Below are 16,957 nucleotides of genomic sequence, written 5' to 3' on the forward strand. Positions count from 1 at the left end.
GATGAGAATGAAGATGTTTTCAAAGAACCCATAAAGTAACAAGTGCCAGCTGTAAACACCTACCAAGCTCAAAGAGTACCAACCCTTAATCTCAGAGCTAGTAGCCAAGTTGAGAACTTTCTTGCCCCTTCCTCTGTTTCAGCTTGGAAGAGGTAAGGCAACCTAGTTGGTGTTGGTGGTGGGAGGGGGCATTAGGAGAGAAATTTTAGGCAGGTACATAGAGAGGAAGTCAGCCATTTCTGCTTTTACCATGGCAGGCTCTACCTGGGGGAGGCAAGAAGCTTCACCATCAAAATTTTTATTATACTGGCATATTAATTACTGATCTGTGGCTCTTAACTTGTTTTTATTAGTATGATCAGAAAAGTCATGAGATTTGTACTATATTTCATCTAATAAGCATGGAAGAATTAACTCCATCAAGTGTGTTTTAACATGTGGGGGGGGAACAATCAGTTATTTGCATATTACACACTACACATCTCATTTGTTCAATGTACTAGTTACAGTTGTTAAGCAGAGTAACACAATGAAATTTATGTCAATGGGAAAAAGTTTTCACCTTGGCTTTTATTTAGAATTTTTTTTCATTTAATTCTATAAAAAGCCTGACATAACTTACCAATGTCCTTTAAAGAGGTAGTGCTATGTTTGCTGACCCAGTCCTTCTACAAAATATCTTTATTGATCAACTTATCAGCTCTTGGTTAAGGATAAAGATGTATTCTGAGCTAAATCCCCAAAACATGCAGAGAGGAGCTGAAAGTCGTATAAAACTTTAATAAGCATTCAGGACCTTCAGTTTCAACAAAAAGACCAACAAAATGCCCCTTCTTTTGCTCTACAAGTGGATCTTTGATAAGAGCCACTCCAAAGAGTACAACCAATTATTGTGAATGAAGGATATACCACAAAGCCCCAGATATTTGCTTAGGAGATAATTAATAATCAAAAGAACAGGATAGATCCATCGTTATTTCATTCATTCAACAAATGTTTAGTGAGTGCGTACTATATGCCAAGCTTTGTTCCATGTACTAGGACTACCTCAGTATATATTTAAAAAAAAAAACAAAAAACTCCTATGCTTGGATGTTTATGTGATTCCCTATTATAAGTTTACAATATCTGCCACCCCAACCCCCCCACCCTTTTACTTGGGCTAAAAGTGGGTATCTTTTCTATCCAAAGGCTCCTTCTATAAAAGTAACACAGTAATAAGAGGTTACAATACCTAACTGCAGGGAGCTCCTAAAAAAATCAATGAGAAAATAATTAACTCAACAATAAATTGAAAAAGGAATGAAGTGGCAATTCTCTAGAGTAACAGCCAAGAAATAGATGAAAAAAATTTTTTTTACTAGTAACCAAAACATACAAATAAAATTGAAATAAAATAAAATAAAATAGATAGATAAAATAAAATAAAATTGAAACAAGAGGTTTTTACTTTTTCTGCCTACAGCTTGATAAAGGTAAAAAAATTTTTTTTACTAGTAACCAAAACATACAAATAAAATTGAAATAAAATAAAATAAAATAGATAGATAAAATAAAATTGAAACAAGAGGTTTTTACTTTTTCTGCCTACAGCTTGATAAAGGTAAAAAATACAATATCAAGTGTTGGGGAGATATAAAGAAAGTGAACTCTCAGGCACTGTAGAATATGAATTGATACAACTTTTTTTGAAACTCAGCCATATGTATTATAAGTGTAAATGTGCATTCCCTTTGACCCCACAATTCTACGTCTGTGAATTCATCATAAGGAGGTAATCAGGAAAGTACACAAAGCATGTGCATGTACAAGAATATTCATTATAGTATTTTTCTAATAGCAAAAACTTGGAAATAATCTAATTGCTCACCAATAGTTAGGTAAATTATTGTTTTTCCACACAGTGGAATACTGTGGAACTATTGAAAATATTGATCTTTACTTATGGACATGATAAGATAGCTGTAATTTTTTAAGTGTATTAGTATAAAATAGTTTAGTATCATTTTATTTGTAAAATTTTTTTAAAATTATATATTTATTATACATTTCTGTGAGGCATGTGACGACAGAAATATATGGAAAAGAATTATCAAAATGTTTGTGTACTACAGCAAATTTCAAGTGAGCATTTATTTAATCATTCATTCAACATTCACTTATTCACACAGCAATATTTATGAAGCACTTAATATGTGCTAGACATTGTGAAAGGTGCTGGAGAAACAAAACAATCTATTAATTTAATCCGATAATTTAATCTACTAAATTAACAGTACTTTTTAAAAATCACATAACCAGTGTTGGTGAATTTAAGGAGGCAATCTCTTTTATACTCCTGTTGAGAGTATAGATTGCTAAAACATTTCTGGACAATTTAGCACTTTTTATCAAAAGACTTAAAAACATCCATTTCATCTGACAGTGCAATTCCATTTTTAGGAATTTATTCTAAATAAAGAATGGATGTACACAAAAAAAGATATATAAAACCATTCATAAATGAGTTGTTTGGAGGGACCTAAATATTAAACAATAGAGATCTGGGTAAATACCATTATGTTCACAACACAGAACACTAGGGAGTCGTGTTTGACCTACAAAGTGTTTAACATGAAAAAATGTTCAAAATATATACGTGAAAAAATTTAAAAGTGTGATACGAAGTTGCTGTGAACTTGAGCAAATCACTTAAAGTGATGAGTCTGTTACTTCACCTGCAAAACTCAGGTCCTCAACGCTTACCTTACCTGAGGCTAAGAACTCATCCTTTCTCCTTTATAAAGAAAATTAGTAGTCGGTAGATGTCAGGTTGGCAGCTGTTTACAGAGCTGTCAAAGTATTTCACTTGAGGATTTACTGAAAGGTGCTCTCCAAAGACAAAATACGTTAAGTCGGAAGAAAATGTCCATTTTTTTCTGAGGTATCATGCTTGATTTTAAGAGCACAGAAAGACATTAGTACCCTCAAGAGGAAACTAATGATAATAAAAATAAGTAGTGAATGACAACGAGCCTTGAAAAATGAGACCTCCAGGGAGTAAAGAAGAAAAGCATGTACACAAGATACTCGAGGAAGGTACGGTTGACACACACAAACCGACCATTTTTTCGTGGCCTTTCCTGCAGCCTCATTCTTCTCAGTCACACAACACCCCATATCTCTGTGGACGGTGAATGACAGGTTGAGCGGCAAGTTGTCTCAAGCGATTTCAGGTGCATCCGGCAGCGGCGGTGAGAAACTGGCGGGAATCTGCAGTACACACAGAATTTGGCTGAGGATCCAAGAAGAGAGACGTGTTAGTGGCGGCGCCGCAGCTCGGAGCCCCAGCAGGCACTCCTGGCCCAGGGTTTCCCGCCAATCTCAATTCCTCAATCCTCGGAGGCCCCGCCCACCCCCGAGCGGGCGGGGAAGCTTTGGACGCCTATCGATAGCTCTGGGATACACTACCCTGCCTTGCGCCGCTGCCGTCCGAATCCTCCCACAGACTTCTCTGCAGATCGTCGAGTGGTAGTTTCGGCAGTGCTCCTTGATTCGCCTGTTTGCAGGAGGCCACAGCCAGGCCGGCGCTGAAGTCATGGTGCGTTGTATCCCAATCCCTGGAAGGTTTAGGGCAGAGGTCCGGTCACTGGAGGATGATGAGCCCCGTCTCTTGTCATCCTTAGAGGGGTCTGGGGCCACGGGGCATGAGCGCCTCAGCTCACGGGAGGGCTCCGGCAGTGATTCAGCATCTCCGGCCTGGCCAGGCGAGGGGCGGTCGGTAATAGGTGCGGCCTTTGCCCCGCGGTTTATTTCGCTTTCCGCGGGGCTTCGGACACTTCCTCTGTCAACTAGCCGAGTCCCTTCCACCCTGTACCCACGCCCAAGTTCCTTCAGTGGAGTAGATTGCGAGCGGTCCACAGCAGCCCCTCGTGCTCTGCATGAGACAGAAGATAGGAACTTGACTTGGGGGCCTCTCTGTACTGCCAGTGCGGACTTGACCCCACGGTTTGTGTTTCTGGACCGCCTCCTTTTTCCTGGTGGGGCCGTCTGATTGCCTCTCCCTTAGAACTCGATCAGAAAAGGCCCTTTTCAATCACTTTGTGATGAGTAAACCGAGGCTGAGAGGGGAAGTGATGGAATCAGGGTTAAAATATGGGGCTCTGGGCTTCCAACCCATGTCTCCCATTCCAGCACTCAACCTTCTCACCCCTATGATTATTCTCCCAAGTTCTGACAGACTTCTTTTAATACTGTCATTATGTCAATAATGGTTCTCTCGCTGTAGCTGTATGTGTCCGCCTCTAACTTCCTGAGGATATTTTTGTGTTCATTCATTATGAGTATTTATACGTACAAAGCACTTTAGCAAAGGTTCAAAAATAAATCAGACGTGTCTCTAATTGTAATATTAGAGGCAGTATGTGTTGGACATTTGGGGAGAAAAGATGAAGACATCAAGAGATAGATATTTGAGCTAATTTAGAAAAAAAGAAGGCTTTTGACCATTATTAGGGCCCAGTATAAGGGAACAACATAAAGTTAGGAAGGAAAGTTGATGCGTATGAACTTTAGCAACTGACGGAACCCAAAGGGAGTACTGTGGAGAGTGGCAGAATAGGAAATTGGGAAAATAGGACCTGTCTAGATCTGTGTCTCCCTCCATCACTAGCTATTGGTAAATGTGGAATTGGCTTACAACTGAGTACGATAGTAATCTTCCAATGAGGTTACATTAACAGAATTGTGTAAATGTTGAGTGGAAACACATGCAAGCATGTTTCTTAATAAATGTTAGGAGCTTGGATTTGTAACGTTCCTGTATTAATAGATCTTTTTTCTTTTACTTTCAGTTTCGCAACCAGTATGACAATGATGTCACTGTTTGGAGCCCTCAGGTAAGATAATGTTTTATACCATTTCTATGAAGTGGCTTCTTGTGGCTGCAATATGTTTAGAAACTCTTTAGGTTACAGGCCATGAGAAAATGGAATATAATCATTTTACACATTCCTGGAACTTAGATTTATAATTAAAATAAGTTTCCTGGTTTTAAAAAAAAATCATTTAAGATTTAACTATGCTCAGTTGAGGTTTGGGAACTCTAATTTTTAATCACATTCCTGGAACTTAGATTTATAATTAAAATAAGTTTCCTGGTTTTAAAAAAAAAATCATTTAAGATTTAACTATGCTCAGTTGAGGTTTGGGAACTCTAATTTTTAATTTAATTTAAAAAATTTAATTAAAATAAAAGCCTAAGATGGCTCGGGATATGTTGTTTTTTCTCTTTAGGGCAGGATTCATCAAATTGAATATGCAATGGAAGCTGTTAAACAAGGTTCAGCCACAGTTGGTCTGAAATCAAAAACCCATGCAGTGTTGGTTGCATTGAAGGTGAGTAAAGCAATAAATATATTTTCCTCCTTTAGAAAACAGAACTACCAAATGTAAATTTCACAGTGTAGACAATAAAGTTGTGAACTTATTTTTATGTTTTATAATGTCTCTATATAGAGGGCACAGTCAGAGCTTGCAGCTCATCAGAAAAAAATTCTCCATGTTGACAACCATATTGGTATCTCAATTGCAGGACTTACTGCTGATGCTAGACTGTTATGGTGAGTATGATTATGTAAAATAAAGGAAATACCCTTTTTGATTCATAATTGATTATTTTACCTTTCTAGAAAAGATGCAGATAAGATATTTTAGGAAATTATCTGCCAGAATACATATAATTGAAGTTCGTGAATACCTTAGTGGGTTTGAGTTAGTTACTAAGTATTCCAAAAAAATGATTCCTGTAGTAGTAATTAATAGAATTAAACATACTAGTATTAACACTTTAAGAAGTCACTGATACTTGTTAACTCAGTGTATATTGTTTGAGACCCTGTTATATCTAAAAAGAGCTTGACACTTATGTCTGGTTTCTAAGAATGAACCGAATTAGCCTTGCTTTCTTTAATACATCAGTATTTATTAGACATTTATTTTTGGCAAAGCTTAATAGTGGATACTGTGAGGTATACAAAGGTGACTCAGAAATGGATCTTGTCTTCAAGGAACTTAAAATCCAGTTTATCTATAACACAAGGTAGAAAGTGAAGAGTAACATGTAAATTTCTGTGAGAGTCCAGAAGAGAGAAAGATTATTTCTGGTTGAGAGACAATATGTAAATGAAGAAGTGGGGCTTTGATATCACACAGATTGAGTTCTCACCTTCACCACTTAGTATCTGAGATTGGGCTAATTACAAAACTCTTGATTTTTTACCATATTTACTTTTTCAAGGTTATTGTTAAATAGACTAACCTGTAGAGCACTTAACACAGTGCCTTTCAGGTAGTGTGTGTGTGTGTGTGTGTGTGTTTTGGGGGTGGGCCAAAACTAATATCTTAAGTTTGTGATTTGATTAGGGAAGAAAGAATATAAACAGTCAGGGTAAATAGTAATGCCATTGTTTAAGATTTTCAGGGTATCTAGCCAGTCCCTTGATCATTTAAGTCAGCACTGTAGTGATAGCATTATGGGTTTGTGTTTGCTCTTAAAAATGTTAAATATGTTATATTGTGAAACATTTTATTTAACCCAATCTGTCTAAAATAGTACCATGCCAACATAATCAGTATAAGACTTTATTAATGAGATATTGTACCTTTTTTTGGTATTAAGTCTTTGAACTTTGGTGTGTATTTCACTGTTACAGTACATCTCAATTCAGTCTGGCTACTTTTCAAGTGTTCAGTAGCAACATGTGATCAGTGCATGCCATCCTGTGCAGTGCAGTTTTAGACAGCTGTGGAAAATGGATTTAAATAAAAGTACTGAACAAATAGTTTGGTTCCTGCAGTAAACATTTGATCATCAGATGTGATATACACATACACTGGATGAAGCAATGTGGAAAGAAAGGAGAACCACCCCGTGAAATAAGAAATGAATTCCCTTTTACCTAATGTTAACCTTGCTTGAATCTTGTCAGGTTTAACAGTAACACTCAGCAGTCTAGTGTTTAGTATTTCCTCTAGGCTCCTGCTTATAAATAGAAGTAACATTGGCAGGAACATGTAAAGATGTCCTCTGCTGTGGATTGTTTCTTGCAATTGCTCTGTTGGGGAAACTTTAGTCTGCTTTCAAGAAAAAAAGTAAAGTAGGTACTCTTTTTGCTGGTTCAAGACCTAGAATTAAGATAAACTGTTTCTGAAAGTGGGAAGGATGAGAGAAGAGAAATTGTTCTTTTTCCCTTGCTCAGCTTTTTTTCATATTCTGTAAGTGCTCTGAGACAAAGATTTTCTACAGCTAAGGACTGCTTTTGTCTTTTTTTAAAAAAACCCCATGTGGCTCCAAGTTTGGCACAAAAATGCGTCCTGTGGCCATGACTTTCTTACCTTTCCGGTTTTCTTATATGTATGTAATTAAATAAATAAATAAAAATAAATGAGGTTCTACATGGAAAGAGATCATTTTGCTAGCACTCATTCTGGGGTTTTGTGGAAAGTCAAACATTTTGTAATATTAGGCCAAAGAAATTCACTTTTTATTTTCTTCTTTCTGTGGTGGATTATGCAACAATTCAGGAAGAAGACAGTGGTCTTTGTTAATAATGTTTAATTTGAAAATAAATATAACACTTTATTCGTTGGTAGAACAAGCTCTTTAACTAGTTTAAGAGACCCAGATACCAACACAGCGATATGGCCGGCGACCGTATGGTGTCGGGCTGCTTATTGCTGGCTATGATGTAAGTTAAAAGTGTATTGTTATATTTTAATGATTTGTAAAAACTAACTAGAAATTTTTGTAGTTTTTAACTCAGCCGAAGTCAAGAATTATGTGGTGTTTTTTTTTTTTTAATAGGATATGGGCCCTCACATTTTCCAAACCTGTCCATCTGCTAACTATTTTGACTGCAGAGCTATGTCTATTGGAGCCCGTTCTCAGTCAGCTCGTACTTACTTGGAGAGACATATGGCTGAGTTTATGGATTGTAAGTGATAGCCTTTTTTTTCTTTTTTGCCTTTTCTAGTCTTTATATAGTGAATAAACATAGTATCCTACATGAAGAAAACTATCAGCCTTTATTGGAAGGAGGATTTGTATGTTTTTTTTTGTTTGTTTTTAAATTAAGCCAATGAAATGTTTATTGTTTCTGTCACACATACTAGTTTTTATCCCTTTTGTTACCACAGTAGTTTCAATCACCAGTAGAACTTTTTCAAAATATAAAAGTGTATCCCAATCTTAAAAATACTTGATTCATTTGATCTGAAGTATGACGCAGCCAGAGTTGAGAACCATTGACACTGCCAATTCTAAGTTCTGTTTACAACTCTTAGTTTCCTGAAATTCTGTTCTTATTTTAAGCCACATAGACATTTCTGCATTAAGTAGTTCATAAACAAGTAAAAAGGCAATGTAGCTGTGGGAAAGAAAGGTAAAAGATATAAGATGTGATGAGAGGGCAGGTTTCCAGTGCTTTGCTTCACATTGGAAGGAAGATTAGTATCAGGGTTTTAACATTTTGCTTTGTTGCTTATCTATTTTCTTGTGACATTATAGCAGTCTGTGGAGGAAATATTTGGACTGAGTGAATGCAGAGAAAACTAATTGTCTTATTAATATTACTGAAAGCAAATTATGTTGTAGAATGATAGTAGGTTTAACTTTGGGAAAAGGGGATTCAATGGCCAGATAAGCTTAGGAAATGCTGGATTAAAGTTTAACATTTTAAATTATGATAATTGGGCTGGTGGTCCCCAAGATCACCTCTACATTCAGAGATTTGCTAGGATTCATAGGACTCAGCCTATAACTTATAGCAATATAGTAAAGATATGTAGAAAGACAGAGTCCAGAGGAATCCCTCCCATAAGGGGTCACAGAGCACACTTGCAGCAACATGAATATGATATTTCTGCCTAGAGAAACTCCTCAGAAACTCAGGGTTCTGGAAATTAATAAGGATCACATTGAATCCATAGATCATTTGGGGGAGTATTGTTACTTTAATAATTCATGTCTTCTGATCCATTAACATGGGATGTTTTTCACTTATTTAGGTCTTCTTTAATTTCTTTCAACAATGTTTTGTAGTTTTCAATATACAAGTCTTTTATTCTGTTAAATTTATTCCTAAGTATTTTATTCTTTTTGGTGCTGTTGGGAACAGAATAATTTTCTTAATTTCATATGTGGATTATTCATTGCAATTGTGTATAGAAATACAATGGATTTTTGTATACTGATCTTGTATCCTGAAATCTTGCCAAACTCATTTATTAGTTTGAGTAGTTTTTTAGATCTAAGATCATGTGTTCTGGGAATAGAGATAGTTTTACTTCTTCCTTTCCAATCTGGATGCCTTTTACTTCTTTTTCTTACCTCATTGCCCTGGGTAGAACCTCTGGTACAGTGATAAATGAAAGTGGTAAGAGCAGGCATCCTTTTTGTTCCTGATCTTAAGAGCAAAGCTTTTAGTCATTCACTATTAAGTATGATGTTAGCTATGAGTTTTTTGTAGATGCCCTTTATCAGATTGAGGAGGTTCCCTTCGATTAATTAATAGTTTGAGTATTTTTGTCATGTAAGGTTTTAGGTTTTATCACACGCTTTTTATACATCTATTGAGGTGATTATGTGGATTTTTTTCCCTTCATTCTATTAATGTGGCATGTTATGTTAATTGACTTTTAGATGTTAAACCAATTTTGCATTTCTGGGATAAATTCCCCTTGGTCATTGTATTAGTCAGTTTTCTGTCTTGATGACAGAATACCTGAAACTGGTAATTTATAAAGAAATGAAATTTATTTCTTAAAGTTTTGAAGGCTGAGAAGTCCAAGATCCTGGGGGCACATCTAGTGAGGGCCTTCTTCTTGGTGGGAACTCTCTACAGAGTCCCATGGGGATGCAGGGTATCACATTGTGGGAATGGCAAGAACGACAGAGGGCGCTTGTTAATGTGCTCACTTGCTCTCCTTATAAAGCCACCAGTCCACACCAATGATAACTCATTAAACCATTAACCCATTTGTATTAGTCCATTTTGTGTTGCTATAACAGAATACCTGAGACTGGGTAATTTATAAGGAACAGAGGTTTATTTGGCTTATAATTCTGGGACAGCTTTATCTGGCATGGGCCTCAGGGTGCTTCCACTCATGGTGGAAATCAGCAGGCAGCTGGTGGGTACAAACAGATCACATGGCAAGAGGAAGCAAGAGAGACAAAGAGAAGGTTACAGAGTCTTTTAAACAACCAGCTCTCACGGGAACTAATAGAGCAAGAACTCACTAGTGCCCCCCCCTCCCAGGGAGAGCATTAATCCATTCATGAGGTATCTACCCCCATAACTCAAATATCTTCCAGCACTGCCACATTGGGAATCAAATTTCCACATGTATTCTGGGAGGACAATATATTGAAACTCTATCACCATTACTCCATTTAATGAGTTAATCCATTCATAAGAGCATAGTTCTCATGATCCAATCACCTTGTAAAGGCCCCACCTTTCAATACTGCCACACTGGGTATCAGTCTTCCACACGAGCCTCTCAGGGGACACATGTTCAACCCGTATCAGTTATACAGTCCTTTTTATATGTATGTGTATGTTGCTGGATTCAGTTTGTAGTATTGTAGAATTTCGTTCAGGCTTTTTGTGTCTATTCATAAGGGATATTGGTCTGTAGTTTTCTCTTTTTGTGATATCTTTGGTTTTGATATCAGGGTAATACTGGCCACGAAGAATGAATTGGACACTCCTTTTATAAAGAGCGTACACAGGGACTGGCATTCCATATAACACCTTCTACAAAACTTTGAATTGTATCATTTGTGAATCAGTCTTTTTTATTTTAAACTAGGAAAGGAAAAGGTCAAATTTAGTGACAAAATCATGTGTCCTCATTTAATAAAATAATAGTCAGCAATATTATTGATATTAAATTATATGACTAGCATTAAACTTTTGACTGTTTTTACTGTGATAAGTTTAGTGTGTATCTAAGACCATGATTTCAGACTGTAGACATGATAAATAAAAAGAGCCTAGCATGAAAATGAAATTAAGAAATAATTGTTAATTTATTACATATAGGTAATTTGAATGAACTGGTTAAGCATGGTCTGCGTGCCTTAAGGGAGACACTTCCTGCAGAGCAAGACCTAACTACAAAGGTAAATATCATATTTTCCAATTGTAAATATCAACATTACAGTTTAATCCTTTATTGGATAAATGTAAGTAGTAGAGGAGTATATACTATATTCGTTAATTTGGGAGATGGTTACTTTGGCTCATTCTTTCCTTTTAAGCTATTCAGTAAGTGATCTGATTTTGAAGTGTCATTTTTTAAACAATTTCTTTTTGGTATAAAGCAATAAAACCAGTAAGTCTGATGTAGAATGTCCTTTTTTTCTTTCTTTCAGCAAAATGGCATGTTTTTGTATTATTTATTTAGTTAAATATGTATATATTGAGCACCTACCATGTGCGGGTACTTTCTAGGCATTGAGAATATAGTATACACAACAACAAACATTTTGGCCTTCATGGAACATACATTCTGGTGGAGGGAGACAGACAATATACACATAAGTAAATTATATAGTGTATTAGAAGGTGATAAATGCTATAGAAAAAGGTAAAACAGGTTAAGAGAAGAAAGAATGACTAATTGGGTATAGGTGAGTAGTGTGGTAGGTGTAATTTAAAATATGGTGGTCAAGGATGGGCTCACTAAAAAAGTGAAATTTGAGGAAGAGATATAAAGGAGGTGAGTCTGAGCCATGCAGATGTCTAGAACAAGATTATTCCAGAGAATACAAGTGCAAATGTCCTGCAGTCAGAATATTCCTGGCATTCAAGGCAAGGGGGCCAGTAGTGTTGGAGTTAGTGGTCCAAGAGGAAGAGCAGAAGGAAAGAATTCAGAGAGGTAATGAAGGCCAGATTGTGTATGTTCTATAAGCCATTGTAGGTACTTTGCATTTTACTTTGAGTAGGCTGTAAGAATTTTAGCAGAGGGTGTAATTTGGTTTAGGTTTTGAGGCACTCACTCTGGTTGTCATTTTGACAACAGAGTAGTGGGGGGAAGTAGTTTTAAGGCTGTTACAGTAATTCAGGTGAGAGATGATGGTGATTGGAGCAGAGTAATAGAGATGATGAAAAGTGGTTCAGTTTCAGATGTGCTTTGAAATTAGAGCCAAAAAGGTTTGCTAACCAATTTATTGTTAGGTGGGGGAGGAATGTTGCCAATATTTTTGGCCTGATTAACTGGAAAGAAAGATTTATGATTTACTGAGATGGATAAGACAGTGGGAGAAACATGTTTGGGGTTAGGGTTGGGGAAGAAGATTAGGCAGCCAATTTTGGACATGTAAAATTTGAAATGCCTTTTTTTTGTCCAATTGGTGACACAGAGTAAGCAGTTATCAGCACCCCCTGGATTTCCATGGAGAATGGTCCAGCCTAGAGTTAAAAATTCTAGTTTTTATGTAGAGATGGCATTTAGAGATTGGACTAGATTAAACTTCTAAAAGAATCAAATAGACAAGCAATCTGAAGACTGGTCCAAGGACACTCTAATCTTTAGAGATTGGGAGATGAGTAGATATCAGCAAAAGAGGCTAAGAAAGATGGCCAGAGAGGTAGGAGAACTTGGAAAATGAGGCATTCTTCAAAGCAAGTGAAGTTAGACAAGCAATCTGAAGACTGGTCCAAGGACACTCTAATCTTTAGAGATTGGGAGATGAGTAGATATCAGCAAAAGAGGCTGAGAAAGATGGCCAGAGAGGTAGGAGAACTTGGAAAATGAGGCATTCTTCAAAGCAAGTGAAGAAACTTTCAAGGAGAAGGGAATGAAATTAATAATAAATCAAGGAAGGTGTAGATTGAGAATTAACCATTATATTAGCAATGATGTCACTGAAGACTTGCTTGACAAAATGGTCTTAATGGAATGCTGGGGCAGAAGCCTGATAGGAATGGGATTAGGAGAGAATGGGAGAAGAGGAACTGGAGATGGCTCTTTGGAGATTTTTTTTGAGGGTCCAGAGGAATGGAGTATGGCTGGAAGAGGATGTAGTAAGGGGTTTTTGTTGTGTTTTTTTAAGATGGGAGAAATTACATCATATTTGCTGCATGGTTATGGAAATAACCCAGTGTAAAGGAAGCATTATGTAGGAGAAATATGAGAAAAACTGCTAGAGCAATGTTTTTTTAACAGTATATAGGTGGAAGAGCCTTAGAGAGGAAATTGGATTATTCATTCATAGTCATGGGAAGAGAGAGAATCAAGGGACATAGATACAGGAAAGAGTGAATACAGTGGAAGTTTGTGAAAGTTCTCTTCCAGTTGCTTCTATTTTCTCGATAAAATAACAATATTTTCAGCTGCAATGGCAAACATTATATGGAGTTGTCCAAGACAAAGGGAGATTGAATGATGGAGGGAGGGACCATTTATGGTACAATCCAGGAATAACTAAGGCCTACTTGAGGTTAATTAAAGTGAAATTAGTCAGCATTAAAGCCATTTTTATTATAGTGATTGTATAATTATTATTTAATATCTCTGTGGAGACTTTATAGGTTGCATAATCTTTTTAAAACAAAATGTTGCTAGATGACATACACCTTTGGGGTTACTCATGATAATCAAAAGTGAATATTAAATCTGCAAATAACAAGGGTCTACTAGTATCCTACTCCCTTTTTCCCCTACATATAAGTAGTTTTTAAAGTTTCATTCAAGTGCTGCATACATTCTTATTCTGCTTTTTTTACCCAACATTTTATCATAAGTATTTTTCCAACCTAAATTTTCTTGATTTTGTATTTTTGCCTTTTTCCCCCCAGAATGTTTCCATTGGAATTGTTGGTAAAGACTTGGAGTTTACGATCTACGATGATGATGATGTGTCTCCATTTCTGGAAGGTCTTGAAGAAAGACCACAGAGAAAGTCACAGGTATATAACTAGTTATAACACAAGAGGCTTTAGTTATATCTTAAGCTGCTGTTCCTACAGCAACTGTGTAAATATATTTTTGTCTTTAATTATTGAGATAGGCCCATAATTCAAATGGCAATAGGAAAATTAAGAACAGAGCAAAGTAAAATATTGAGAGGGCAGTGATCTCCATAAACTCAAAAAGGGAGAGGAGTTGATTTGGATACCTATTGATACGTAATAAGCTCCCCCAAAACTTAAATATTTAAAACAACAAACATTATATCTCACAATTCTGTGGGCCAACTGGGACTCAGCTAGATGGTTTTTTGCTTATCTCACTTGGGGGTCTCTTAAACATTGCAGTCAGATGTAGGGTGGGGCTGGAACATCCAAAATGACTTTACTCATGTATCTTCTTTATTCATACCTTGTAGGTGTCTTACTGGGGCAACTAGACGGCTTGTCATCCTACCAGAGTAGTGTCAGGGCCTCTTCTTCAATAGGGTCGTTAGCATGGTGGCACCTCAGAGCTTGCAAAAGCTCTAAAGTGAAAGCTGCCGGGCATTTTTAAGGCTGAGACCCAGGACTGGCACAACATCACTTTTGTACTTTCTGTTGGTTAAAGTGAGTCACAGGGCCACCCCAGATTCTATGTGAATGGGGACTGGGAGAAGTGGTTCATTGGGGGCCAGCTTTGGACACTAAATTGGCTCTTTACAAATAGTAAAAAAAAAAAAAAAAAAAAAAAAAAAAACCCTCAAAAAGTGTTGGTGAATCTCAGGTTAAATGAGTCTTTTTGCTGGATATTTGGAAACTATATTTGCCATTTATAGATGACTAATTGATAGCTATGTAATTGAAAATAAAGTGTCTGGTACAGATATTTCTTCTATAGTATGAATTTTTTTCCAACTTGAAGAGGGTATTGGTAGTATTTGGGGAGCAAGGTTTCCATTTTTAAACTGCTGTTGGGTAAGCTGGTTTTTTTGAATGTATTTTTGCTGTGTTTATTGATGGTAAAGGGGAAAAGAACGTCTAAAAAGTACCAATGGTATTTTAAGATTAATAATGACAGTGTAAAGAAGGCTTTTACTCTTGAGCAAGACAAATGTATGATAAAATGGTAAAATTGATCAGTGATGATTAGGTTTTTAGAACTGTGAAATTATACATATTTAAAAAAAAAAAAACCTTTCTTCAGAAATTTTAACAGGACAGTGAACTAAAATTGAGTATCCAAAATATCTTACCTCCTAACCCATTTTTCTCCTTAATTTTTTTATAACGTAATATTTGTGAATAGTAGTGTATATTGATTACCTATTTTCTATTTTCTTCCCCTCTTAAGCCTGCTCAACCTGCTGATGAACCTGCAGAAAAGGCTGATGAACCAATGGAGCATTAAATGATAAACCAGTGTATATGTGTATTATCAAATATGTAAGAATGCAGGAATGCATACTGATAACAATAATCTTTACTTTGAACCAAAAGATGCAAAAGGGTGGAATGGTATGTTTCAGGAATCAGATGTTTTTTCCAAGCAACCTCACTGAAATCATATAATGGGGTACATTTTTCTTTGAGGGCATCTATAAAATCATTTTCTAGAAAGTATAGGTATCTGTACTAATGTTTTTATATGAAGAAAATAGTGTCTTTGCAGTTTTAAAGGCAATTGTGAAATAAAATAGTTTCACCTGCTGTGTATTGGTTTTTGTTGTTTTAAGTAGCTTCAACTATAAATAGTAGTCTGGGATTACAATGGTCATTTGCCATGTTTGTCAAATTAAATTGCCTTGTTTAGTGATGGTGAAAAATAATACCTCCTATCTATCATAGCCTTATAACAATTCTTCAGTGTATGGACTGGCTGCATGAGAATCCATGGAGGTTTAGTTCAGAATACAGATTTCAGGGTTCAACCCTGGAGATTCTGATTAAAATATAAGAAACCACCATTTTCCAACAAAAGTAGCAAGATTATTAATATATGAATGGTTCTTTCTAACTAACAGATGGAAGCAGTTATGGCTCTGGTCTCTGTAGATAACTTTTGCAAAAATAACAAAAGGGAAATTTTAATCCCAAACTTATCTTCCCCAGCCCCACTCCAGCATAACCCTTAGGCTGTCTTCCATTATTCCCATTAACTGTGTACTCAGATATTGCAGAATGATTTTCATCTTAGACCATGCAAAATGAAATTAGAGGCAATCTGATTTGAAAAAAGAAACTATAGTACAAAATTTTGCTGCTATGAAGCCTAAAGGAGTTAATTTTCTGAGATAGTACATCTTAAAACCATAGTACAAAATTTTGCTGCTATGAAGCCTAAAGGAGTTAATTTTCTGAGATAGTACATCTTTCTAGAGAAGAGAAGTTCATTTATAGATATTAGACCCAGATTTTAGAACTAATTCTATTAATTAGCTGCTATTGGCTTTGGGCAAGTTACTTAGCCCTATTTCAAGGAAACCCTATATAGAATTTCTTTTTTTTTTTTTTTGCCAGCTGTCCAGTAGGGGGATCCAAACCCTTGACCTTGGTGTTATCAGTACTGTGCTCTAACCAACTGAGCTAACAGGCCAGCCCTTTTGAGGGTTAAATGGGAGAATTCATGTGATAACAGCTTGTAAACTCTAAAATTTATAAAATATTAGTTTGGCTTTTTTCCCCCAGGTTTCTCCAACTTAAAAAGCCTTAGTAGGTTTAAATCTCTGTAACTTCTTGAATGGAGGGGTATAGGAAACTGGCAGCCTTGCTGAGGGAAAGACCTCTGACTAAGTACAGGAATGTATGAGATGGCAGTCTCTACTCCAGGTGTAGCCTCTAGAATCTGCCTAAATTTAAGTTTGGGAGTAGGCCACAAGTACCATTTGACCTACAGTGGAGTTGCATCAAGCACATGTAACTTTCACACACATACACACACACTATAAACAGTGAGAGAGAGACTCGCACTGGCTAGCCGCCAAAAAACAAAAAAAAATATTACGTGATACATATTTTTA

At 36.2% G+C, this 16,957-nt stretch overlaps 1 protein-coding gene across 1 annotated transcript; it reads left to right on the forward strand.

Moving 5' to 3' along the window:
* The first annotated feature begins 3,497 nt into the window (after positions 1–3,497).
* LOC103594622 (proteasome subunit alpha type-1) lies at positions 3,498–15,648 on the forward strand. The gene is made up of 10 exons (XM_008577862.1): positions 3,498–3,580; positions 4,833–4,877; positions 5,275–5,376; positions 5,497–5,600; positions 6,461–6,516; positions 7,657–7,727; positions 7,844–7,973; positions 11,088–11,167; positions 13,848–13,958; positions 15,292–15,648. Exons 1-10 carry the CDS (start codon positions 3,578–3,580, stop codon positions 15,346–15,348), a joined length of 759 nt encoding a protein of 252 aa, XP_008576084.1. The 5' UTR covers positions 3,498–3,577; the 3' UTR covers positions 15,349–15,648.
* The last annotated feature ends 1,309 nt before the right edge of the window (positions 15,649–16,957 follow it).

This window comes from Galeopterus variegatus, unplaced genomic scaffold, assembly GCF_000696425.1.
Source record: "Galeopterus variegatus unplaced genomic scaffold, G_variegatus-3.0.2 Scaffold1591, whole genome shotgun sequence".
NCBI classification, from domain to species: Eukaryota; Metazoa; Chordata; class Mammalia; order Dermoptera; family Cynocephalidae; genus Galeopterus; species Galeopterus variegatus.

Coding starts and splice junctions, on each gene's coding strand:
- LOC103594622 (XM_008577862.1), top strand. Junction 5,601..6,460: donor GCTGATGCTAGACTGTTATG/GTGAGTATGATT, acceptor TAAGATTTTCAG/GGTATCTAGCCAGTCCCTTG. Junction 13,959..15,291: donor GACCACAGAGAAAGTCACAG/GTATATAACTAG, acceptor TCCCCTCTTAAG/CCTGCTCAACCTGCTGATGA.